Below are 25,452 nucleotides of genomic sequence, written 5' to 3' on the forward strand. Positions count from 1 at the left end.
CGCGGTGTAATTGGTAATATTGGGCCCGTACTACTAAGGACACCGGGTCAGTGGGCAGCCCAAGTAAGAATCCTTGGGTATCGGAGACTGAGTAGGACTGCGTTATCGAGTGCGATTATACCCGATAGAGTCTCTGATATTTTTATGTTGTATTTCAGAGACATCATGGTTGGACCACGACGCAGACCTGGTACGAGTAGTGTGACTGACAAGGAGCTTCGTCAGATGATTCATGAGGAGGTAGCTGCAGCGATCTGGGCCGAGATTCCGGAGATGTTTGGGTCTATTAAGACCACGCTGATGGAGACATTTGATGAGCGGTACGCCGCGTTGACTGAGGCTGCCGCCGCTGCAGCTACCGCAGCTGTGGCCGCTGCCAGACCACAGGGAGGTGACTCGTTGCTGTTCCGGGAGTTCAGTAACACGAAGCCACCGGAATTTGACGGGACGCAGGATCCGATCGCTGCGATGAGATGGATTGCTGATATCGAGGGATGCTTCTACACTTGTTCATGTCCGGAGCATCTGAGGGTACGGTTCGCCTTGAACCAGCTCCGCCTGGGAGCAAAGGATTGGTGGAAGTTCATGACGGCGAACTTCACGCTGGCAGAGGTCTTAGCTGTGACTTGGGAGAGGTTTACTGCTATGTTTAGAGACGAGTATGTTCCCCTGGTTGAGAGGGAACGGTTGGTTCAGGAGTTCTTGATCCTCAAGCAGGGTAATGATTCTATTACGGTGATCACGCGGAAGTTTCATGAGAGGGTGATGTTCTGCCCCGAGCAGGTGTCCACGGAACAGGCTCGGATGAGTCGGTATTTCGGAGTGCTGAGGAGGGATATCCGGGAGTTCGTATCGAACTCGTCATATCAGACTTTTGCTGAGCTTCAGGCGAATGCTAGGAAGTGTGAGATCGAGTTGGAGACCCAAGCCAGGGACGAGGCCGAGTCTCAACGGGTGGATCGGCGGCTGGCTCAGTCTCAGCCGGCAGCCAAGCGGACCAAGTCCGCCGATTCGAGATCTGGAGGTCAGAAGGGCCGCACTTGCGGAAAGTGCGGCAAGGGTCACGAGGGGGCATGTCGATCGGGTGCTTGCTACAAGTGTGGCAAGGAGGGGAACATTGCTAGGGATTGCCCCAAGGGATTCATGGTTTGCTTTCATTGCAACCAGACCGGCCATTGGAAGGCCGAGTGCCCCCAGCTTCGCCAGGGATCTACGCCTGCTGCCAGGGTTCCCGAGGTTCGGTCAGTGAAGGCCGAGGCTCCGAAGGCTCGTGGAAGAGCTTTCCAGTTGACTGCGGAGGAGGTCCGCATGGCGCCTGATGTCGTAGCCGGTATGTATTCTTTCATGTATTTGCATTTATACTGAGATATTGTGCTTATATTATTATATGTGTAGGTACTTTTATTGTGAATTATGTGCTTGCTTTGGTATTATTCGACTCGGGTGCGAGTCGGTCTTTTGTTTCGTTGGCTTTTAGCCAGCACATCAGTATTGATCGGGAGGTGATGAGTCGACCCCTGCGAGTTGTTATAGCAAATGAGAAAGCGGTATATGCCACTGAGGTGATTCGAGGATGCGTGCTCGAGATTTTTGGGGTCGAGTTTCCTAAAGACTTGGTCCCTATAGCTATGGGAGATGTCTGCGTTATCGTGGGCATGGACTGGTTGAGTAAGTTTGGAGCAGTCATTGACTGCGAGAGACAGCTGGTGATGATTCGAGACCCTAGTGGGGGAGTGCTCACGGTTTATGGCGAGGGGACCCGGTGTGGGTTGGCGTTTTGTTCGGCTGCCAGGGCAAGGTAGAGTTTGCAGCAGGGCTGTAATGGATTCATAGCCTATGTGATGGATACTCGAGTGGCCGCGGGGAGGCCCAATTCGATTGATGACGTCCCGGTTGAATGCGAGTTTTCGGATGTGTTCCCCGAAGAGTTACCGGGTGTGCCTCCGGAGAGGCAAGTGGAGTTTCGTATCGATTTGGTTCCGGGAGCGGCACCCATCGCCAAGGCGCCTTATCATCTCGCTTCGCTGGAAATGCAGGAATTATCCTCGCAGCTTCAGGAGCTGTTGGGAAAGGGATTCATTCGACCGAGTAGCTCACCTTGGGGAGCGCTGATTTTGTTCGTCAAGAAAAAGGATGGTTCACACCGGATGTGTATCGATTATCGGGAGTTGAACAAGTTGATGGTTAAGAACCGGTATCCGTTACCTAGGATCGACGATCTGTTTGATCAGTTGCAGGGGGCATCTTGGTTTTCCAAGATTGACTTGAGGTCGGGGTATCATCAGATGAGGGTTCGAGAGGAAGATATCCAGAAGACTGCTTTCAGGACTCGATATGGACATTATGAGTTTGTGGTGATGCCTTTTGGGCTCACCAATGCCCTGGCCGCGTTCATGGATCTTATGAACCGGGTGTGCCGGCCGATGCTGGATCGGTCGGTGATCGTATTCATCGATGATATTTTGGTGTATTCGAGGACTAGGGATCAACATGAGGAACATTTGAGGGAGATTCTTGAGATCGGAGAGACTGTATGCCAAGTTCCCCAAGTGTGATTTCTGGTTACGAGAGGTCTAGTTCCTCGGGCATCTTGTTAACCAGAAATGGATATTGGTCGACCCGGCCAAGATTGAGGCGGTGTTGAGGTGGGAGGTGCCGAGATCGCCCACCGAGATCAGGAGTTTTCTGGGTTTGGCTGGATATTATCGCAGGTTTATCAAGGATTTCTCCAAGATCGTTGTGCCACTTACTAGGATGACCCGGAAGGGTGTTACGTTCTCATGGGGACCGGAGCAGCAGTCTTCATTCGAGACGCTTCGTCAGAAATTGTGCGAGGCTCCGGTGCTTGCACTCCCGGAAGGGATGGAGGATTTTGTGGTGTACTTTGATGCCTCTATATCGGGTTTGGGGGCGGTGCTTATGCAGAGGGGTCATGTGATAGCGTACGCTTCTAGGCATTTGAAGCCTCATGAGTCGAGATATCCCACCCATGACCTGGAATTGGGGGCTGTGGTGTTTGCCCTCAAGATTTGGCGACACTATTTGTATGGGGTTCGGTGTACGATATACACGGACCATAAGAGCTTGACGTACTTGATGGATCAGCCAAATCTGAATATGCGACAGAAGAGGTGGTTGGATGTGGTGAAGGATTACGATTGTGAGATCCTGTACCACCCAGGCAAGGCTAATGTGGTAGCCGACGCGTTGAGTCGTAGGGCGGATAGCGCCCCTATCCGAGATATTTGTATGAGATTGACGGTATTGACCCCGATTTTGGATATTATTCGAGGAGCTCAGGTAGAGGCTGCGAAGCCAGAACATCAGAAGAAGGAGCGGGTTATAGGTCAGGTATCAGGATTCGTCATGGATGGTCGAGGGCTTATGACTTTTCAGGGTCGGATTTGGGTACTGTTTGTGGGCGGTGCGCGTACTATTTTGATGGTGGAAGCACATCTATCGAAATTCTCGATTCATCCCGGTGCTACGAAAATGTATTTGGATCTCAAGAAGGAGTACTGGTGGCCCTGTATGAAAAGGGATGTCGCTTGGTTTGTCGAGAGGTGCTTGACTTGTCGGCAGGTCAAGGCCGAGCACCAGCGACCGCACGGTAAGATGCAACCGCTGGAATGGAAGTGGGAACAAATCACTATGGATTTCATCACCAAGTTACCGCAGACTGCGAAGGGAGTCGATGCGATTTGGGTGATCGTGGATAGGCTGACGAAGAGCACTCATTTTCTAGCCATTAGCGAGAGCTCTTCTGCGGAGAAGTTGGCCGAGTTATATGTGAGGGAGGTAGTATCACGGCATGGAGTTCCGATCTCGATTATTTCGGACCGTGACGTGCGTTTCACTTCCAGGTTCTGGAAGAAGTTTCATGAGGAGTTGGGTACTAGGTTACATTTCAGTACTGCATATCATCCCCAGACAGATGGTCAGAGTGAGCGGACGATTCAGACACTCGAGGACATGCTTCGGGCATGTGTGTTGGATTTCGGAGGAAGCTGGGACACCTATCTACCTTTAGCAGAGTTCTCGTATAACAATAACCATCATTCGAGCATTGGTATGCCACCCTTTGAGCTGTTGTATGGGCGGAGGTGTCGCACCCCCATCTGTTGGGGTGAGGTAGGACAGCAGGTTATGGGTAGCACGAAGATTGTACTTCAGACGACCGAGCAGATTCAGCTGGTCAGGCAGAGGTTGTTGACCGCTCAGAGCCGACATAAGAGTTATGCAGACAGACGCCAGTTCGAGCTTGAGTTTCAGGTTGGTGATCTTGTACTCCTGAAGGACTCTCCTTGGAAAGGAGTGATTCGATTCAGGAAGAAGGGCAAGTTGGGGCCCCGATATATTGGTCCTTTCCGTGTGATCGCGAGGGTGGGCCGAGTAGCCTACCGTTTAGACTTGCCAGCAGAGTTGGGGCAGATTCACGACACTTTCCATGTGTCGCAGTTGAGAAAGTGTATAGCCGACGAATCGGCGGTGGTTCCATTAGGGGATATTCTGGTGGATGCGAGCCTGAATTATCCTGAGAGACCAGTAGCCATCAGAGATCGGAAGATCAAGGTTTTGAGGAACAAGGAGGTACCCTTGGTATTGGTTCAGTGGCAGCATCAGAAGGGATCAGAGATGACCTGGGAGTCAGAACGTGAGATGCGTGAGTAGCATCCGGAGCTATTTGCCTAGCGGGACTTCGAGGGCGAAGTCTTGTTCTAGTGGGGGAGAATTGTAACAGCCCGGATCCCCAGGTATCTTTACTTTCATATTTTTGGTATTCTGTGAGGGGACTCGGCGAGTTGGAGGTTGAACTCGTCGAGTCTGGTCGCGGTTTTGGACGGAGGTTCGCCTCCGGACTCGACGAGTCCAAGGGATGGACTCGGCGAGTCCGCACTGTTTAATGAAACCCTAATTTCTCGGTCCTAATCCCTATTTAAAGGACCTTATGGCCTTCATTTGCGGCCACCTTGAGCCCTGAGTGCACCCAAACGGCTGAGAGACTTTGTGAGTGAGATTAGAGGCTATTTGTTCATCATTTTGTGTGATTTTTGCAAGAAGGAAGGAGAAGATCAAGCTTGAAGAGTTTGGGAGCTTGGATCTGCTTCTATTACATCAAGGGAACCTTCTTGAGGAGGATTACAGCTTGGGGGTTCGAGCACAAGTGATTTATAGGGTTCACGAGTTATTGAGACATACGAGGTGAGTCTTCTCACTATACTGTACCCGGAAGGGTTTGACTGTGTGACCGGAAGGTCGATTATGATATGAGATATATGCCATATGTGTAATAAGTTATTCGTTATATGTGTCATGTATGATATGCTTGAAATGGGCCGGAAGGCAATATGTTATGGGTCGGAAGGCGTGGTAATATGGACCGTAAGGTTTACGTGGGTAGGACCGGAAGGTTTACCCAGGCGGGACGGAAGTCCCCTGAGACACATGGACCGGAAGGTCAGGGCCTGGAAAGGCGTATGTGCGTAGGTTGTATTTTGGGGAACTCACTAAGCATTTATGCTTACAATTGTTGTGTTATGTGTTTCAGGTACTAGCGAGGACCGTGGGAAGGCGCCGGCGTGATCGTACACACACTCGGGGAAACCATTTTGTGATCTTTGTTATGTAATTGGTCGTGACTATATTGTTACATTGGAACCTAAATTTATTACTCGATGCTTTTGATGATTGTAAAAATGAAAAAAATTGGTTTTGAAATTTATGTCGTTACAATTTTGGCAGAAGTTCCACGAGGAACTGGGTATGAGGCTGCATTTCAGCACTGCTTATCATCCGCAAACTGACGGCCAGAGTGAGCAGACCATCCAGACACTTGAGGATATGTAACGAGCATGTGTCATAGATTTTTGTGGAAGTTGGGATTCTTACCTACCTCTTGTAGAGTTTTCTTACAACAAAAGTTATCACTCCAGCATTTATGCACCTCCTTTCAAGCTTCTGTATGGTCAGAGATGTCGTACCCCATTTTGTTGTGGGGAGGTTGTTCACAAAGTCATGGGAAGGATTGGGGTATTCCTCCATATCACAGAGCTCACCCAGCGGACCAGGCAGAGATTGATGATGACTCAAATTCGGTAGAAGAGCTATGTCGACCGACATCTATCAGAGTTGGAATTCTAGGTCGGCGATATGGTACTATTGAAGGTAGCACGCTGGAAGGGTGTCATACGCTTCAGGAAGAGGGGAAATTGGGTCCCCAGTATATTGGACCTTTCCATTTGATTTCCAAGGTAGGAAGGGTAGCCTACCACTTGGATTTGTTGAGTGAGCTCAGTCAGATCCATAACACTTTTCATGTTTTGCAGTTGTGGAAGTGTGTGTTGGATAATGAGGTAGTGGTCCATTTGGATGATATCCATGTCGATGAGCGCTTGAATTATATTGAGAGGCCGATAGTGGTAGTAAAGAGAAAGATGAAGGTCCTACACAACAAGGAGATACCCTTGGTAAAGGTTCAGTGGCACCATCGAAAAGTCTCCGAGTAGACCTAGGACTGGAGGCGGAGATGCGAGAGCATTTCCCTGAGTTATTTGCAACATCGGATTTCGAGGACGAAGTATAGTTCAAGTGGGGGAGAATTGTAACACCCGTTCCGAGAAGGTTCATTTCTAACCCTAAATTTTTAAGTTTTGCCTTTCTGGTCTGTACATCATGTGTACTTGGGTGGTACTCATGGCGTACTCATGCATGAAGAATGCGGGATTCGCACGCATACGTTGGGCGTACTCAGTAGGTACGCGAGGCGTATGCTGTTTAGACCAAAACCCTATTTTTGATGGTTTGCACCCTATATAATCCCTTTTATGGCCCCAAGACCTTCACCCTCATCAGCCTCTACCTAAAAATCATCCCTTTAGCTAACCCTACATGTGGAGAGTGCACCTTGAGCTCATTTGTGTCTTTTGGTGGTGTTCTTGAAGAAGAAGGTGGTGGTGGAAGGACATTGGAGCTTGGAAGAACTTTAGATATGGGATTCTCACCTTGCTAACAACCTTCAGGATGTAAAAATCTCCTAGCTTGATCATCTTTTCTTATAGATCTAGTTATTCCTTCATTTAGGGCATTTTCATCCCAACCTTGGTGATTATTGAGCATGACATGCTCTTAACCAAATAATTTGTCCTTTCAGACCCAATGAGGGGTCGTGAGTCATAAAAATGAGGATCCTGATGCTTAGTTCTTCCCCATACATACTCTAGAATGTCTTTAGGTATTAAGAAGTTATGATTATTGGTATTAGACACTTAATGGGCATGCATAGTCATAAAGTTGGAAACTTTATGACTCTCAGTGGTAATATGGCCTTGGATCTACAATTGGAACGTAAGAGTTTAACACATTAAGCTCTTATTATGGAAAAAGGGACCTCGGTGCGTACGGGGTCAACCGCCCGATCTTGGTCAAGGATCATGTACGCCCAAATTATAAGTTGAGTATGTCAGACGTACTTAGCAGAGTTGACTGAGTGACTCATTGACTTTGCCCTTTGACCAAGTTTGATCTAGGGTTATTTTGGGTATTTTGAGTTGTTAATTAAGATTAGGTCCTCGGTATCTGTTAGGTGATCGTTGAGCTGATTTTTAGAGCAGAGGTTTATTCAGCTTGCATTCAAACTGAGAGGTGAGTTTTTCACACTTTACATGTGGGTCGAAGGCACCAATGTTGGCTCACTAGATTATTTATCCAGGTTAGGATAATGTTTATCTAGTTTGTAGTTGTTTAGTAGATCCGTATGATTATCTGTATCTGATGGCTCTGTATTTATGTTTATCTATTACATATGTCGACATATTGTATTGGGTTGAGGCGATCCTGCTTTGTGTTGTAGGCCAAGACACTTGGGGATGACCGGATAGGCCGTAGGTCCTATGAGGCGGCACAGTCAGGCCGACGGCCCGTAGAGCAATCTGGATAAGTTGTAGGCCTTGCGAGGTGGTCCAGTCTTGCCGAATGCTCGTAGAGCGGTCCAGATAGGTTGTAGGCCGTGCGAGGCGGTCCAATCAGGTTGGCTGCTCATATTTGTATGTTTGTTTGTTATGTGGTGTGTTGATGCTTTGGGAGAACTCACTAAACTTTGGTTTACAGTTTTAGTTTATGATTTAAGGTACTTTTGAGGATTGTGGGAAAGCGAATGCCTGATCGTGCACATCTTCTTATTTTCACATGATTGGTTTATTTGGGATACTATGATATTATGTTATTTTTGAAACAATGGGTATTTTTGTAAACAATGATAGTTCATGGTTGGTTTTAAAAAAAATTAAATTCCTTGATTTTCGGAATACTACAATAAATTACACAAGTAATATTACATACCAACCTTATTAGTTTACTCAGTATAAAATATATGATTGATAAACTTGCTGTAACACATAGACCATCACCTCTCATTAATATAAAAAGTTGGGGAGAGAAATATTTCACGATAAACAACTCAAACTAATAAATCAACCATGAAGGTATGCAATGCATATGCTTATACTCTTATAAACGCAAGTCAATCTCAAAAGTTTACAGTTTGATTGTTATAGAGTCGGTTAATGTCACATTGGGACTAGTGTTTTCTAAACCTAGAGAATAGAGATCAAAGTTCATGTAGTAGTTTAACGTTGGCCGCTCAGATGGTTTAGTTCACTAATCTTTAGAAGTCAAAGTTCGATATTAGGAAGAAGCAATCCCTAGACATTGTCACGCTCGTTCTTCTAAAGATATGAATTGTTTCCGAACTATTTATATAGAACTATGACATTAACCACATAAATTAAAACATCTTTTATCCTTCACTTTCCTATTCTGTTTTTTAAATTGGCCAAGTACAACTTAGAAACGTATGTGACCAAATGTTATCAAACAAAATCCTATGGTAAATATCAAATAATTTGTGTTTTGTAAGATAAACGATATACATATCAATTATGTCGTTTTCGTCTTATATTGTTTAAATGAAAAATATAAATTGGTTAATTTAAGAATAATTTTGACAAATAAAATGTTCATGGTCTCAATCTACACTGTCACCTATTTCGATTAGTATGTATATGTTTACTCCTAACGTGTTTAAATGACAAAACTAATAAACTTCACACAAAACTAGCCGTTTTACATTTCGTTTTAAACGTATGTGTTTTTATAGAAGTAAAAGGGTGTTTTTTTTTATTAATAATCAAAGTTTATATCGCATTTGATTATTTTGATATTAAATAAAATTAATAAATAGCATTGTTCTAAGATATGAAATGAAGGGCTTTGAGGCCCACTTGTGGTGCTCAATCAGCCACGGGCCTTCCCGTCCTGCCTAAAATGCTTTTGCATAACCGGTCCGGCGGTCTCCCTCAAACCGGCCTTTTGTTTTTCTTTACCAAAAAACCCTACTAATAATTCGTTTTTTAACAATACTTTTACTCTAATTCAGTAAATTTTTATAAAGTTACATTCGTTTAACAATTTCTTAATTCCAATTAGATATATATTTATAAAAAGCAAGTAACTTGATCGGACCCTGAACCCCGGTTAAGCATAATTGAACCTTAGATCAGTTTCCTCCAAATTTTATGAAACCATCATTAATTGGTTGGTCCTGAAAGAACCGCATCTGGCTTTGTTTGGACCAGTTCCGGGCTGGTTTTCGGGCCAGAAGTGACTGGATCGGGCTTCGTTTGGACGATGGGCCCTACAGCCACAGGTAGCCCATTCTCTACCCATGCAAGGTATCCACCTCCCATGTTGTATAAATGCTTGAATCCCTTTAAAAAAAAAAAAAGTTGTTACAAGTCGTATGTGAGTAATTACTAGATTTCCATACGTGATTACAAGTCAAAATTTGTCGATAATCCTTACTAAAAGGATTTTGAAATACTATGTTAAATATATTTTGAAATACTTAAAATTTTCGATAATCCTTACTGTATTAAGAAGATCAATTGTTGCGTATACAGATCGAACCCCTGATTGGCAACCCTTCATATACAAAATTCCAATAGTTAGAATGAAGAAAAATTATAGATTAATGAACATGTTGTCTATATTTGAAATTTTCACATAGAGAATATTTATTCTATTATGCATATGATTTACCACAACAAGATGATCATCCTTTGAACACACTGGTAGCACTTGTTCCATGAACTTGGGATTTTTCACCCTACCTGAAACAACACGATCAAATTTTCTCCAAAATCAACACAATTTTTATTATTATTAACAATTTTTTTGTGAAAAAATGGGAACAAAAGTAACCTTCAGGAGTGTTGAACATGTAAGGAATGTTGAGAGCATCATCGAAATCAACATGCCCTTTCTTGAATTCTTCCTCAGTCCTATCAATCAAAAAATCCAGAAAATAACAAAATAAAAGCTCGTATATATAATATATTATCATCAAAGGAGTGATTCAATTATAATAGAAAAACTTATTATCAATACCTGACGTCAAGGTAACGGTAGCCGCTGTTACGGAGAAGATCGTTAGCTTTTAGAACATCAATGGTGACGACTTCTGATTCTGAGCTACAAGATTGAATCAAAAGAGGGGATTAAAAGCAAGGAGTAGTGATCTATCTCGGTAGATAATAATGAAATTCAAATCATGTACTTTATCTACCTGGATTTGGTGTCCATGATGGAGAGGAAGAGGGAGAGCGAAAGGTTTTGAGGATTTGTGGTGTGTTGCAGAGATAGAGCTTGAAATGTTGTTAGGTATAGAAAAGAAGGTGCATGATGATTGATGAAGAAGATAGAGTGTGACTCCTATCTGGTGGGCCCAAAAACACACGTCACGACGAGAAAAGTAATCCAAAAAGATGGGGGCTAGCTTTGTAGGATTTTTTTTTCTTTTCTTTTTTCTTTTCGCCTATTAATTTCCATCGCAATTATAAACAGTCCATTTGTGCACTTCCGAATTTGGCCACCACATTTTTACACTTTCTCAACTTTCATCCCTATCGATTTTCAACACGTCCTAAAACCCATGTTTGTGGCGATGTCGATTTGGGCTTTGGGGTCACCGCATCTTCTTCCAATCCGCTTTAAGCACGAATCGTTCCATCGGCCATCACCGTTACACAGTGTAAACCCTCACGGCCTCCCCTTAAGATAGTAGAATATATATCCCCCAAAATTCCTCTTTCACACTCTCACCTGCACTCAACAATGGCGGATGAATTCTCATTCACAGACAATGATGACGAAAGAGCAGATGAAGATGTTCACTCACAAGCAATGGACCACTCACTATATCGACTTCTGATAGACACAATTTGCATTTTCCAAATACCGACCTCCGTCTATCACCACTTTCGTTTGTCTGATTTTCCACCGTCGACTCTATTGTTCTTTAGGTTTCTCTTCTGACTTTCTTCTTTCGTTTGATATGTGAAATCTACTGTGTGTAATTTTGTTGATTGTATCAGATCGATTTTCTATGTTTTGCTCTACAGTAGATGTTTTATTTCACTAAAGATTGAAAACAAGGAAGGTTTTATTCCTTCATACTTCGTCCTTTATTTTGGTTCTCGTCTAATTTTTTACGCATAGTAAGTGTTTGATTTTATACATCTGTGTAATTGTGTTGATTGTATAAGAATAAAAACAAGTGTTTATATGTATGGAGAGTAATCTCATTTAATTTGCAGAACAAATCACATGATATGCTTTTGGTTATTCCATCGATTAGACCTTATTATTATTATTATTTTGTTTTCTTATATTTGTCACAATAGAAAATTAGCCTTATTATTTGGGTTTAGGTTTTGTATTACGAGTCGTATTCTCGTGTCAAAAGAGAAAGCAAATTAGCCTTATTACTTTTGTAGTGTGAAACAAATTGTCTTTTCGCAGCATCTGCTTTGTATTATTCCATTACTTAGGCTACATTATTGTTTTTCTCAAACTTTTTTAATGTGAGTATATAGGCGAAGATACACAAGAAAGAGGGACAAAATAAGGTAACGAATTTCTTTTAATATTCATATATGGTAGTGGTAATTAGTAACTGGTAAGCAGTTCTTAATCCACAACATGTCCTCGATTTTACAGATTGAGTGATTGATTTATGAGAACAGAAAATAAAATGGAGCATGAAAGGCTCAATGGTTTTATTTTATCAAAACTCACTCCAATTATAAAGAATTTCAACACATTGCAAATATGGAATTTACAATTTGCTAAAGAACAACCCCAAAATAAATATGCTGCAGAGTTTTTAGGCATCTCTTTCTGTTATCTTTTTGTATATCCTCGTCATTTATTATATATTTTTATAACTGATATAGTTTTATCAATATAAATATTTCAGTGAGTTTTTTTATATATCCACCGGAGCACATTATATAAAGGATTTTGCACACAAAGTGTATGATGCAAAATTAATCAAACATGTTTTCAATTTCTTCATTCCAAACAACATGAGGCTTGAAATGGTATCAAAATCTTCCAATAAGTCACATGGTAGACTTGTGAAACATGACAAAAAGGCTCTTTGTCCAATTTATGACGATGAGAATGTCATTTTTGTAAACAAATATGCAAGGAATTACATAACTATTAAATAGCCAAGTTGTAAGAATTGGTTAGTTACTTACTGAGGTTGTTCATGATCAAATATCATATTATTAAGGACTAACTATTCTCTGAATTGAGTATGACATGTGGGTCCAATGAAGAATGTTGATGTGTCAAAAAGTTTTTTCATTTGGTTTCTATCCAGGCTTGTAATATTTATATAGCTTCCCTAAAAATCACTAATATTCGGTTGAGTTCATTTAAAGAAAAAAGTATTAATATCAAAAGTATCACATTTGCTTTGATCTCTCATTTTGCTAAGATAACTGATACATATTTACTCATCGGTTGCACCGGATCTTAAAGGAAATTGAAGAGATTTTTTTGGATTTAAATGTGGTATTGCAAATTTCTTTTGTAATTTATTTTTTTGTCGGTTGAGTTAAAGAAGAACAAAAGATCATCATCAAGTAAACATATGTTTTTCTAATAATGCATGCATCCATACTTGAAAACAATGTAGCACACGAGTGCATCATTGACCATCAATGAAAACTACGACCCAGATGTCAAACCTGACACGGAAACTTTTCTCAACAGATTTGTCCTAGAGATAGGTTATTTTATTTTCTTTACTTATGACACCTAGAATGACGTTGTTCCTTATACTCATAGTGAGTATATTTTTCAAGAAAGATGTTGGAAACTACCAAAATGCTTTTGTGCACTGATGATCGATTTGTGGTATCTTCAAATTAAAGGGTTGTGATCTATTATTTTGTTAGAGTAAATTACACAAGCTCCTTCGGTTAATACTTGCTTTTTTCCATTTTTGGTCCCAAATGCAAATGGTTTGCAAATTTTCTTGTGTATTTTGATGGTTTATAACTATTTTGATGCTTGAATCAATAAAGCCAACTACTATGCTAGTTTTTTTGTTAAATGACCATTTTGTCTTTGACCAAAATTGAAATTCATTGCAGGTGCTCAATCAGTGCTTGAAACATTGTTTGCATATCTTCGGTTTTCATTTTTTTGGTTTCTAGGGTTGATGTAGAAGATGATGTTCTATTGTGGAGATGAACTGTTATTAATGTTGTTACTTATGTAGTCCTTTCAGTGGGGATATGGGATTTGTCTTTAATGCCATTTATGGAAAGTTGTTTATTTCACTTTTAATTCTACACTAAGTAGTAGTGATCATTCAATTTATCCACCTTGATAACTGACTACAATAAACCCAATTAAAATGGGCTCACTCACTAGTTTGTATAATTTAACGTGATATATCTAAACAAATCTCTTATCAAAAATTCTTATAACATACCATTAAAAAATCTTTTGTTTTAGATATTAAAAACTTTAACCTTTAGTACTAACAAGAGATTTAGGTTGCGTTTAGTTACGGAAAAACAATTTTCATTTTCCGTTTTTTGTTTTCCCTTTTCGATTTTCGTTTTCCGTTTTCATTTTTCATTGAAAAATTTAGAAAACGCGTTTAGTTAAACTTATTCATTTTTCATTTTCAGTTTTAGAAAATTAGAAAACGTGTTTAGATGTGTATTTTTCTATCGGTTTTCATTTTTAAAAAACAGTAGCGGTGGTAGGGAGTGGGTGGTGGTGACGGTAGCGGATCGGCGGCGGTAGTGGTGATGACAGGCGATGGTGGTGGCGGCGGCAATTGTGTCAGTGGTGGTGATGGTGGCGGCAGCAGTGGTGGTGGTGCTAGTGACGGGTTAGTGGTGGTGGTGGTGGTGATGGTACGTCGGTGATTGTCGTGGTGGTGTTGGGTGGGTGGGGGTGTGAGTGTGTGTTTGTGGGGGTAGGTGTAGGTTTGTGTGTGTGGGGGTGTGTGTGTGTCTGTAAGGGTGGGGCTGGGGGTAGGTGTGGGTTTGTGTGTGTGTGTGTATGGGTGGGTATGTATGTGTGGGTTGGTGTATGTGTGTGTGTTTGTGGGTTGGTATGTGTGGGTTGGTGTATGTGTGTGTGTTTGTGGGTTGGTGTGTATGTGTGTGTGTGTGTGTTTGTGGGTTGGTGTGTATGTGTGTGTGTGTGTTTATGGGTTGGTGTGTATGTGTATGTGTGTGTTTGTGGGTTGGTGTGTGTGTGTGTGTGTGTGCGGATGGGTGAGTGTGGGGGTGGGTATGTATGTGTATGTGGAGGTGTGTGTGTGTGGATGGGTATGCATGTGTATATGTGTGTGTGTGGGGGGGGGGGGGGGGGGTGTGCGGGTGGGTATGTATGTGTGTGTGTGTTTGTATGTGGGTGGGTGTGTGTAGGTGGGTATGTATGTGTGGGTGGGTATGTATGTGTATGTGTGTGGGTTGGTGTGTGTGTGTGTGGGTGGGTATGTATGTGTGTGTTTGTGGGTGGGTATGTATGTGTTTATGTGTGGGTGGGTATGTATGTGTTTGTGTGTGGGTTAGTGTGTGTGTGTGTGTGGGTCGGTGTGTCCGTGTGTGTGTGTTTGTGTATGTGGGTGGGTGTGTGTGGGTGGGTATGTATGTGTGTGTGGGTTGGGGTGTGTGTTTGTGTGTGAGTGGGTATGTATGTATGTGTGTGTGTGTGTTTGTAGGTTGGTGTGTGTGTGTGTGTGCGGGTGGGTGTGTGTGGGGGTGGGTATGTATGTGTGTGTGTAGGGGTGGAGGTAGATAGAGGTGGATGGGGTGGAGTGGATATATGTTTATAGAAAAATTTTGGAATTAGAAAAATATGGAAAACAATGATTATCAGTTTTCCAAAATTTTCCAACTTCTTTGTAATTTCAGAAAACGGAAAATTTTCATTTTCCGTGAAAATTTTAGAAAAATAGACGAACTAAACGCGTTTTCAAAATTCTCATTTTTCTTGGAAATTTTTTTCGGAAAACGGCTCATTTTTCCGCAACTAAACGCACCCTTAGCATTTCATTAACACACATACACACAAAAAGAAAACACGAATAACTAATTTTGTGCAGGAGAGGAGATCATTTATGTTTTGCGAAGATCGAGGAATTTTGTATAGGGAATGAGACATTTTGATTCACACTTCGAACCAACACACAGAATGACAAAAACACACTCGATTTCTTCTCACCGGAGGAAGACGTCGGAGGCTGTGAAGGCGATAGCAGGGACAAACGCTTTTTTTTCTCTGTTTCTGTTTATTATGGAGGAAACGATTGTATTAGGGCAATATTGGAATTGCTTGTAATGTTCCCGATCCTTCAATTTGGAAGAGGGGGCCAAATCTCCAATTTTTTATGGACCGAGTCCAACATTTTTCAACCCAAATCAAACATATCAAATTCGTTAGAAGTTAAATCAATCACGCCATCAATTATTTGTTTACATAGAAATTAAATTAAATTATTTACTTTACTTTTACTTTAGGACCACTTTTTGTCGGATAGTACAAACTCCCGCTCATTCCTAAGCAAGTTTCAGGCACTCAAAATCTAAAATTTCAAATTAAAGCATATGGTCTTCCGTTTAGCGCGGAGGTTTCCACACTTATATATACACCGATGTCTAGAGGGAAGTGAAGAGAGACCAATTGGTGGCATCCATTTATTTACAAATATGCCAACGAGTTCTCTTTTTCGCATTTCTTCTAAAAATATTTTCCTAACATATCCCCACTGCTCTCTTACAAAAGAGGAAGCTCTCTCAATTATTCAAAACCTAAATACCCCAGTAAACAAGAAATACATCAAGATTTGCAGAGAAGTTCATGAAAACAGGGAACCTCGTCTCCACGTGCTTATCCAATTCGAAGGGAAGTACACATCCACGAATAACAGATTCTTCGATCTTGTCTCTCCAACCAGGTCAACACACTTCCATCCAACCATACAGGGAGGTAAATCCAGCTCCTACGTGAAATCGTACATCGAGAAGCACGGAGATACAATTGATTGGGGAGAATTCCAGATCGATGGAAGATCTGCAACTGCAAGAGGGGGTCAACAATCGGCTAATGATGTTTACGCAGAAGCCCTAAATTCTGGGTCTAAAACAGCAGCCTTAGAGATAATTAGGGAAAAACGCCCAAAAGATTATTATTTACGTTTTCATAGATTAAATGCTAATTTGGATAGGATATTTCAGGCTCCACCTGCAATATATGTTTCTCCTTTTGTATCCAGTACATTTAACAACGTACCTGACATTCTTCAAGACTGGGTTGAAGAAAACGTTGTCAGTGCCTCTGGGAGGCCTCACCGACCTATGAGTATAGTTGTAGAAGGTGATTCTAGAACTGGAAAAACAACATGGGCTAGATCATTAGGCCCACACAATTACTTATGCGGTCATTATGATATAAGCCCAAAAACTTACAACAATAATGCCTGGTACAACGTCATTGATAATGTTGATCCGCGTCATTTAAAACATTTTAAGTCATTCATGGGGGCTAAAAGTGATTGGTTGTACAATAGAAGATACGGAAAGCCCTTTAAAGTTAAAGGCGGGATACCCACAATCTTCCTTTGCAATCCAGGACCCAACTCAAGTTATAAAGAGTTTCTTGACGAAGATAAGAACGCAGCTATTAAGTCCTGGGCTCTCGGAAATGCAATCTTCGCATTCCTCACCCAGCCATTATTCATCCCTTGTTCACTGCCAAGCCAAGCAAATCAAGAAGAAGCCACAGAGGAGGAAGAGGATTGCTTGCTTTGATTGCAATTGCACATTCTTCAAGTGCAACCAGTGCAGTAATGGCGGATTCACGCACGTATCATAAGTTCAGAATTCCCTTCTATATTGGAAGATAAGAAACCCACTATACATAGATATACTTAAACACAACATGCGGAAACAACTGGAGTGCTGGATGGACTTCAATTCCAGGTCTGGACAGCTTTAAAGTTTGAAGAGCCCAACTGGGATAATTCTAAGGGCTCCAGTTTTTAAAGTCACTTCGTAATTTAGGTGTAATTCGAGCAATTTACATGTTTGAAATTAAAATTAACTACTTTTCATGAATTTCTACTAAAATCGAAGTGTGCATGCAACTAAAATGTCAAATCTAACTCAATACTTCCAAAATGCTTCAAATAATCAAATTGAATACAATCATGCAAAAGGACTTAGAGCTCCACTTTGGGTGTCACCACAGCCACTGGTAGACCATTCTCTACCCACGCAAGATATCCCCCTCCCATGTTATATACATGTTTGAATCCCTACAAATATTTATATATATATATATATATATATATATATATATATATATATATATATATATATATATATATATGCTCTAAAAAAATATATTGATGAGAAAAGTAAGCACTAATTTTTAGGTGAAAACAAAACTTACCGCATCAAGAAGAATGGTTGTTGCATATACAGAACGAACGCCGGATTGACAACCCTTAACACATAAAAATCCAATACGAGACAAAAGGTTAAATTTTAAAATTATATTTTTGAACAAAAAGAAAAGTATTTTCTTATTCATTTGATTTACCACAACAAGATGATCATCCTTTTTACACAATTGGAGTACTTGTTCCGAGAAATTGACATTCTTCACTCTACCTGAAATCTCAGCAAGTCAACATTACTTCTATTTATCAAGAAAACGTATTTTTTGAGAACAAAATAACATGATTATAGAAAAAAACAATTGTATTCCGATTCATAGCAAAACGATAATATTCATGGAGAAAAATGGTAGAATTACCCTGAGGGGTATTAAACATATAAGGAATATTAAGAGCATCATCGGCGTGGATATGACCTTTCATGAACTCCTCCGAAGTCCTGTCATCAGATAAGGATAAAAAATTTACAAATTATAAAGAGAAACAACATGAAAGAAGTAATAGTTCGTAAACAAAATCACGAAAGTAGTGATTCAATCTGAATTAGAATAAATACGAAGTAATTACCTGACGTCAAGATAATGGTAGTTGCCATTGTTGAGAAGAGAGTTCGCTCTGTGAACATCAATGGTGAAGATCTCTGATTCTGCGCTACACGGTTGGAAGAGAAGAAGAAGATAGATGATTGGAATCCACCATTGCTTTATCACGATGTGAGCGTTTGGAATCTCTGATCCTAAACTACAAGAAGGACAAGAACACAGAGCATTAAAGATTTAAAGCCCGTCTGTGAAAAATTTGTCAATCTTAATTCATGTTTGCATACCTTGTTTGAGTGTTCATAGCGGGTGGTCGTGGAGATTGAAAGGTTTTGGAAAACCAATTAAATTTGCAGAGATGGAACTGGGGGTTTTAGGTATTAAATATCATAAGAGCGACTTCATAAAGAAGACATAGTTTGATAGGTTACTTGGTGCGCCCACATAGTCGTTGGGGTTGATTTTGACTCTATGTAATCTGCCCACATAATGTGTTTGTTAACTTTGAAAATTATTTATTGTTTTATCATAGACATAATTACATAATTCGTTTATGTGTTTTGTACTCGAGATTGACAATTATCAAAACAAGTATATGGTTGGTCCCGTGGTTTCATTTTGTTAGTTTGATAGATCCTTCATATATTAAATATTATATATTTTTGAACTGTTATTTTTTAAAAATGACCATTGTGTTCTTATTTATTTATTTATGATTATTCTTATTTATATTTAGACTGGTAGATATGGGCAACACCCACCTAGACGTTTTTGTGCGTTATGACAGCACAAACACCGTCCCCTTCATCGTTTTTACGCCTTATAGACATGCATGTTGCTTCCCGTACCACAACATCCTAAAATCGCCGTTTTTTTTTTCTCAAACGTTCGTTGCTCACACCTAACAATCTTATTTTTTTATCGTTACAAAATAACATAGGACCCACCCAAATTTCCTTTTGGAAGCCACCCATGTATTTTCATCTTCACTCACTCGTCAATGGTGTAAATTAGTCGGACCAAATCATGAGATACTCAAGACTGATTCCAAAAATACTCGAAATTGGTTCGGTTCAAGTCAAGTGAAGCTTGAGCTCAAGCTACTCGAGTACATCATCAGTCGAGCTTGAGTATTGGAATACTCGGATCATAAAACTTGTGGGCTTAACCGAGCATTGTTATATTTGTACTTTTACTCTTTGTTTTATTCATATTTACATATTAAATAGCTGAGTTGAGTTGAACTCACATGCAGTTTTATTGTAATTTAATGTATTTTTTTCAAGAGTTAATCAAGTCAGTGGAGCCAAAGTCGAAAGTCTCGATTACTTTATTAAGCTTAAGCCGAGTTCGAGTCGAGTTTCGAGTTTGCCAATACTTGAATCGATTCAGATCGATTACATCCCTACCTTCAACATCCCTTCCTCGGCCTTTTTTTTCGATCGACAGATAAACCCAAAACCTTACTCCTTACTCATATGTGAAGTGTAAACCGCCTTAAAAAATTGAAAGATTTGCAACAAATTTAACCATAAGAACCCTAGTCTTAAATCCATTATGCTCATAATTTCAAGATCAATATTCAAAGGCTAAGATGAGAATATGTTCTAAATCAAAACAAGAATTTCCAATTATGCACACGACACAACGGTTATAGGTGTGAACAAAAAATAAGAAATTAAAAGAATGAGAAACTACAAAATTAGAAACAAATACATTCATGAACTTATTGTTGGTTCTATCAAGGTCAGTATTTCTGTATCAAGGTTAACATTTTTGTATTCGATCTTTCTGATACAACTAATGCAAAAATCATTCTTTTGAAAACTGTTTATCCGGGGTTATCCCAAAAGAGCTTGGAAACATAAAAAGTTTCGTTTATAAGGGGTTAAACGTGTACGGATCTTTCCAAAAAAATCTTTTAAAAACCATTTATATAGGGTTGAAGTTGATATTTATGAAACAGTCTTACCATCACCATCGACAGATTTATTGGTAAAGGGCAAACGTGTTGAAGATCGATGGAGGATATTTATAAAAAACATTAAAAGATAATTTACACGGGGTTGGAGAATGAGGTTAGATCATTGGTGGAGTCGTCGGAAATGAGGGAAAAAATGAGAAGCAGTAGGGTGGTGTCTGATACCCCTTGATTCAAGGGTGAACGATGATGATGATAGGTTGTAGGTAGCGCCGAAGGTAGTGCGGTGGTTGTAGGTAGCATTTAGGGTTGGAGGGTAAAGTTGACAATGGGAGGATGAAAACGTTAGAGTTCTTATTTTATTTATTTCTGTCTATTTACTTAGTCCATGTAGTCTATAAAATGGTAAAAGAATATAAACAATAAAATTAAGGGTATTTTGGTCATTTATCTTAGACATAACATCTATTTTCTAATAAAATCTGACAAAAAGACCAACCATACATGACCACAAGGATCAAGTGCATATGCATTTTGATATTTATATTCACCATGCAAATTCTAAAAAACCATGTTTAATTATGTCTTTGTTATATAAAATAAAAATAGGTATAACATAATTTTTATTGAAATATATATATATATATATATATATATATATATATATATATATATATATATATATATATATAAAAGATTTTATAAAAATTATTCTAGTAAAGTTTCTTCTTCTCAAATTTATTATTCACTAACTTCCAATACATATTGTTCAAGCTCATTAGTTGTATACATCACATCTTATAGATATGTTGAAGTTAATATATATATATATATATATATATATATATATATATATATATATATATATATATATATATATCAATTAAAGATTAACCTGCGAATCAACCTTGATTCAAATCTTTCTAATAAATTTTAAAATTTGATATACTTTACATTAATAACCTAAAGATTTTTGAATAATCAAACTCACAAAAATAACCGGATGTCTGGATCCATCAAATCAATAAATATCCAAGGGGCAGACACAATGCTCACAAAGAAGAGAGGGGAGGGAAGGGTTAAAGAGCCTTAAAAGAAAATTATAAAATTATAAGGTTGTGTGCCCTAGATGAGCTAGGAATTTAAATACATACACATTGGGCTTCTTGGATTTTGATTCTCCCCAACATCAATAAAATGTCTTTTATTTTATTTAATCTTTTATGTGTGATGGATTCTGCCGATTTCGTTCTTGATCCCGCTACTAATTAGTATGTATGGAAGTTTAGCTTTTGTATATAAAAAATATGTTATCTAAACCTATCATATTGTTAAATGCTAGTGATCCATGACTAAAATTTATAAATCTGTCATGGGATACCCGATCCATTAATTTGACCCATTTAAAATAGAAAAAATTACATAAAAATCATTATAGTTTGATTTTTTTGTTCGCTTTAACCACTAAAAGATTTTTTTTTTTTAGATTTAACTACTAAAAGTTTTTTTTCCAAAATAACCACACAGTTTTTTTCCTGTATTGAGTAGCAAACATCAATATTTCTCTTTGTTAAATATGGTTTTTTTAGGATATATATATATATATATATATATATATATATATATATATATATATATATATATATATATATATATATATATATATATAAAGTTTGAATGGTTAAATCATAAAGGAAAATTCTTTAAACGGTTAAACCAAACAAATTCCAAACTATAATAGTTTTTACAAATCCAATTTTTTATGTAGTGATTTTTTATGAAAAATAAAAAACTCTCAAAGGTTAATTGTTTTGGTGGTTAAAAAAAACGAAGTACAATGTGTTTTGAGTGAGTCTCGGTAGGATTTTTTAACTGAAAAACAGTAATAGCTTTTCAATATACACCATTATTATGTATATCACAGTTTCACACAGTATTATTAATAAAACATTACCACATAAAATTCTAATGCATCCTAAAATCCTATATAGTAATAATCACATTTTAATTAGTGTTTAAAATAATGACGAGACGATCTAAACATCGAGTTGCATCTTCAATCAAAACCTTTACAAAAGTAAACATGGAACTTCGCTAATGAAAAAAGGAATCAAGTTTTGTGGGATGAATCGAAAAATAAAGGGAAAATGATTTAAAAAGGTAATAAAGTTTTAAAATTGTAAAAAAATATCATTATTTTATTTTTAGTACTCAAAATACTATTAAAGTATATTTTTTGTACACAAAATACCAATGAAGTACACATATGTTCAAATAAAACCTTGTGAGTAACCTACAATAGCCTGTAAAATAGTACTTTGTGTAAAAAAAAAAAAACAATAGTATTTTTTGTAAATTTTTAAAACTTCATTACCTTTTTAAATATTTTCCCAAAAATAAATCAAGTTTTGTAAACGGTGAAAAGTAAAAACACGTACAAATTTTAACATGTCATACATTAATAATAATAATAATAATAATAATAATAATAATAAATTAATTAATTAATTAATTGTGGTTTTACGAAAAGGGCATTGGCGAAAATAAAGGATGGAAGCAAAATTCTGACTTACTGAGCATATGGAGAACGGTAGAAAGGCATCGTCTTTAAGATGGGGAATCCTTCGTCGAGCCCTAATTCCTTCTAGTTCCTCCACTGCTTCAGGTAAGATCCGACTCTGCCACACGATTTGACCTACAAAACGAGATATAAGCTGATTCTAAGTTATGAATTTGACCAAGCAAGTTATGAATGATTCGATTGCTAATTATAGATTTCTTTTCTGTTTAAAATTTAACTTGATCCCTTTTGCATTTCTCTCTGTTCATATAATGGTATTGTGTACGTTCAAACATTTCTCTGTTCGTATAACTCACGCTTATGGAATATCGAAATCCGGGACGTGATTTAGAAAATTGATGATAGCGATTACGTAAAAGATCGTAATCTCATATGAAAATGCTGTGCAGATGAGCAATCTGAAAAAGGTATCAAGAGTATTACCAGAAAAGCGAATCAAGGGTTCAGCTTGATACCTTTCAGGTTAGTTGATAACACTAAGCTTGAGCATAAAGAAGTGATTTCCCCTTCATTGCCAAAGGCCAAAGAAGCTTGTGTATGCTATACATTGCCCAATCACAATGCAACCGAGCTTTTCCTTTAGTAAGATTCCTTTAAACTCATTCTTGTTGTATTTCTTTAGGTTTAAGTTCATTACAGAAAAAGAGAGATTTTACTTCTTATGCAATCATTGCTAATTTATACAATTCAATGCAGTCAGAGAGTGGACAATCGCGCAAACCTTGATGACTTTAAGATCTGTAACACATATGACATTGACAACACAGGCCTTGTTTGTAAGTTTTCTTCACACTCAAAAAGATAAGTCCCCATAATAAATACTTGTGTCTTCTTCACTTTGAATGTTTATGTATTTTTCTTACTGAAACAGGTTCTTGGCCATCAGAGGAAGTCCTTGCTTATCATTGTTTATCACAACTCGACTTGTTCAGGTTTATTTATAAGTTTCTTCTTACTATTATCATTTTCATATTGTTTATAATTTTATACTCGCATACTAAACCTCTTAATTCAGGTCTAAGAGAGTGATTGAACTTGGATCAGGATATGGCTTAGCAGGCTTACTTGTTGCAGCTGTCACTGAGGCATTAGAAGTTGTTATATCAGATGGAAATCCTCAAGTAGTTGATTGTATCCTCTTTTATAACATCCCCACGCACATGTATCAAGATACTGTCTGCTTTTGGCAATCTGACAATAGTACTTCCTAAGGGGTTATCCATCCTAGATTCATAGTACTGCTCTCACCCAAACACGCTTAACCGCAGAGTTCTGATGGGATCCGGTGCCTTATAACACAAGTTTGTTGTAGACACTGACTTCCTAGGGGTCACCCATCCTAGTACTGCTCCCACCTGAGCACGCTTAACTAAACAGTTCTAATGGGATCTGGTGCCTTCATGACTTTCAGAAGTTTGATTTTACTTAAAATTGAGTGGCCTTAACATTTAGATATTCAGCGTAACATAAATGCCAATTCAAGTGTTTTTGGTTGTACAAAAGTGAAATCAATGATGTTGCATTGGAATCACGAAGAGCTCTCAGACATATCCAACAGTTTTGATATTATTATTGCAAGCGATTGGTAATATATACAGCTTTTTTCGCCTTATACTCCATAATTCTCTAAAATAATCTCGAATTGTTTTATATAATTTTGTAGTACTTTTTTCAAAGAGTTTCATAAAGGCCTTGTTCAGACTATCAAGTGTTTGTTGAAAAAGGAAGGGCACTCAGAAGCCATATTTTTGGGCCCTAAAAGAGGCAACTCTTTAGATGAGTTTTTAATGGAAGTCAAAGAAAGTGGTTTGCAATTTACAGTAAATGAGATTTACAACAGTGAAGTTTGGAGGCGTCATGAGAGCTTCGTTAATGGCGACACTTCATGGCCTAATTATGAGAAGGATCATTGCTACCCTTTATTGATCAGAATTACACTTTAAAATTGCAAAGAAAACTGATAGAATTTTTGTTATCAATTTAAAATAAGGACTTGTTTTTTTAGCTTAAAAAGGGATTAATCATTTTAATCTTGTTGATATTTTTGTTTGTTTCGTTAATGACAATATCTTTATGTGGTGAAAAAATACTGTATATTTACCAGAAGTTTTTGTTTTTGGCTAAGAAACGCATTCACATTTTGACTTTATGTTATCGACTTGAAAAGTATTGAACTTTTATGAATGATTTTTGTTAAAGTTTATGTACAAATAACTACAAAACAAAAGACAAAAAAAATCATTTTAGTTTCAATGATAGTACATAGCATTATTAAATATCTAGCATTCATTGATATATATATATCAAAACAAGAAGTGAATTATTTATACAACCATTATATATAATATTTTAAAATTTCACATCCATTGTATTTGAAAAAATCCACACAAATGTTTTTTTTTTTCATATTAAAAGTGAAACCTGTTAACCGCAAGAAACCGGTTGAGTTCCCAAGTTGAACTTTGAAATAGTTTCAAATATTCAATGTAACAAATTATCATTTTTGACCAGTTAAATGTAACAATGTATTTTCCATATATATATATATATATATATATATATATATATATATATATAT

General features: G+C 38.3%; 4 protein-coding genes across 5 annotated transcripts; 2 read left to right on the top strand and 2 right to left on the bottom strand.

The window, feature by feature from the left end:
• Positions 1-9,325: 9,325 nt before the first annotated feature.
• Positions 9,326-10,744, bottom strand: LOC145029137 (thiosulfate sulfurtransferase 18-like). The gene is made up of 6 exons (XM_078977752.1): positions 10,622-10,744; positions 10,444-10,527; positions 10,258-10,337; positions 10,096-10,166; positions 9,925-9,978; positions 9,326-9,764 (listed from the first exon to the last, which is right to left on the bottom strand). The coding sequence occupies exons 1-6, from the start codon at positions 10,636-10,638 to the stop codon at positions 9,585-9,587; spliced, it is 486 nt and encodes a 161-aa protein (XP_078833878.1). The 5' UTR covers positions 10,639-10,744; the 3' UTR covers positions 9,326-9,584.
• A 5,338-nt stretch (positions 10,745-16,082) lies between these two features.
• Positions 16,083-17,183, top strand: LOC145030170 (uncharacterized). The gene has a single exon (XM_078978580.1). It carries the CDS (start codon positions 16,083-16,085, stop codon positions 17,181-17,183), a length of 1,101 nt encoding a protein of 366 aa, XP_078834706.1.
• A 155-nt stretch (positions 17,184-17,338) lies between these two features.
• LOC145031826 (thiosulfate sulfurtransferase 18-like) lies at positions 17,339-18,767 on the bottom strand. Of its 2 annotated transcripts, none has more exons than XM_078980457.1 (6): positions 18,660-18,767; positions 18,401-18,574; positions 18,250-18,272; positions 17,977-18,047; positions 17,827-17,880; positions 17,339-17,689 (listed from the first exon to the last, which is right to left on the bottom strand). In XM_078980457.1, the coding sequence occupies exons 1-6, from the start codon at positions 18,674-18,676 to the stop codon at positions 17,594-17,596; spliced, it is 435 nt and encodes a 144-aa protein (XP_078836583.1). In that variant the 5' UTR covers positions 18,677-18,767; the 3' UTR covers positions 17,339-17,593. The 2 variants fall into 2 exon arrangements, with proteins under 2 accessions (XP_078836583.1, XP_078836582.1); XM_078980456.1 differs by having other exon boundaries at positions 18,193-18,272.
• Positions 18,768-22,835: 4,068 nt separating this feature from the next.
• LOC145031827 (S-adenosyl-L-methionine-dependent methyltransferases superfamily protein) lies at positions 22,836-25,021 on the top strand. The gene is made up of 7 exons (XM_078980458.1): positions 22,836-22,958; positions 23,264-23,456; positions 23,571-23,650; positions 23,746-23,806; positions 23,890-24,005; positions 24,327-24,459; positions 24,538-25,021. Exons 1-7 carry the CDS (start codon positions 22,874-22,876, stop codon positions 24,815-24,817), a joined length of 948 nt encoding a protein of 315 aa, XP_078836584.1. The 5' UTR covers positions 22,836-22,873; the 3' UTR covers positions 24,818-25,021.
• Positions 25,022-25,452: the final 431 nt, after the last annotated feature.

Source organism: Lactuca saligna, chromosome 2 (genome assembly GCF_052625555.1).
Source record: "Lactuca saligna cultivar CGN05327 chromosome 2, ASM5262555v1, whole genome shotgun sequence".
Taxonomy (NCBI): domain Eukaryota; kingdom Viridiplantae; phylum Streptophyta; class Magnoliopsida; order Asterales; family Asteraceae; genus Lactuca; species Lactuca saligna.

Excerpts from the sequence above, each read along its gene's own strand:
- LOC145029137 (XM_078977752.1), bottom strand. Across the intron at positions 10,338-10,443 it reads TACCGTTACCTTGACGTCAG|GACTGAGGAAGAATTCAAGA; the intron begins GTATTGATAATA and ends TTTGATTGATAG. Across the intron at positions 9,765-9,924 it reads CAATTGATCTTCTTAATACA|GGATTCAAGCATTTATACAA; the intron begins GTAAGGATTATC and ends TTTTTTTTAAAG.
- LOC145030170 (XM_078978580.1), top strand. The coding sequence starts at position 16,083 with ATGCCAACGAGTTCTCTTTTTCGCATTTCTTCTAAAAATATTTTCCTA.
- LOC145031826 (XM_078980456.1), bottom strand. Across the intron at positions 18,048-18,192 it reads TATGTTTAATACCCCTCAGG|GTAGAGTGAAGAATGTCAAT; the intron begins GTAATTCTACCA and ends CTGAGATTTCAG. Across the intron at positions 17,881-17,976 it reads AGGATGATCATCTTGTTGTG|GGTTGTCAATCCGGCGTTCG; the intron begins GTAAATCAAATG and ends TTATGTGTTAAG.
- LOC145031827 (XM_078980458.1), top strand. The coding sequence starts at position 22,874 with ATGGAGAACGGTAGAAAGGCATCGTCTTTAAGATGGGGAATCCTTCGT. Across the intron at positions 24,006-24,326 it reads AAATCCTCAAGTAGTTGATT|ATATTCAGCGTAACATAAAT; the intron begins GTATCCTCTTTT and ends CTTAACATTTAG. Across the intron at positions 24,460-24,537 it reads ATTATTATTGCAAGCGATTG|TACTTTTTTCAAAGAGTTTC; the intron begins GTAATATATACA and ends ATAATTTTGTAG.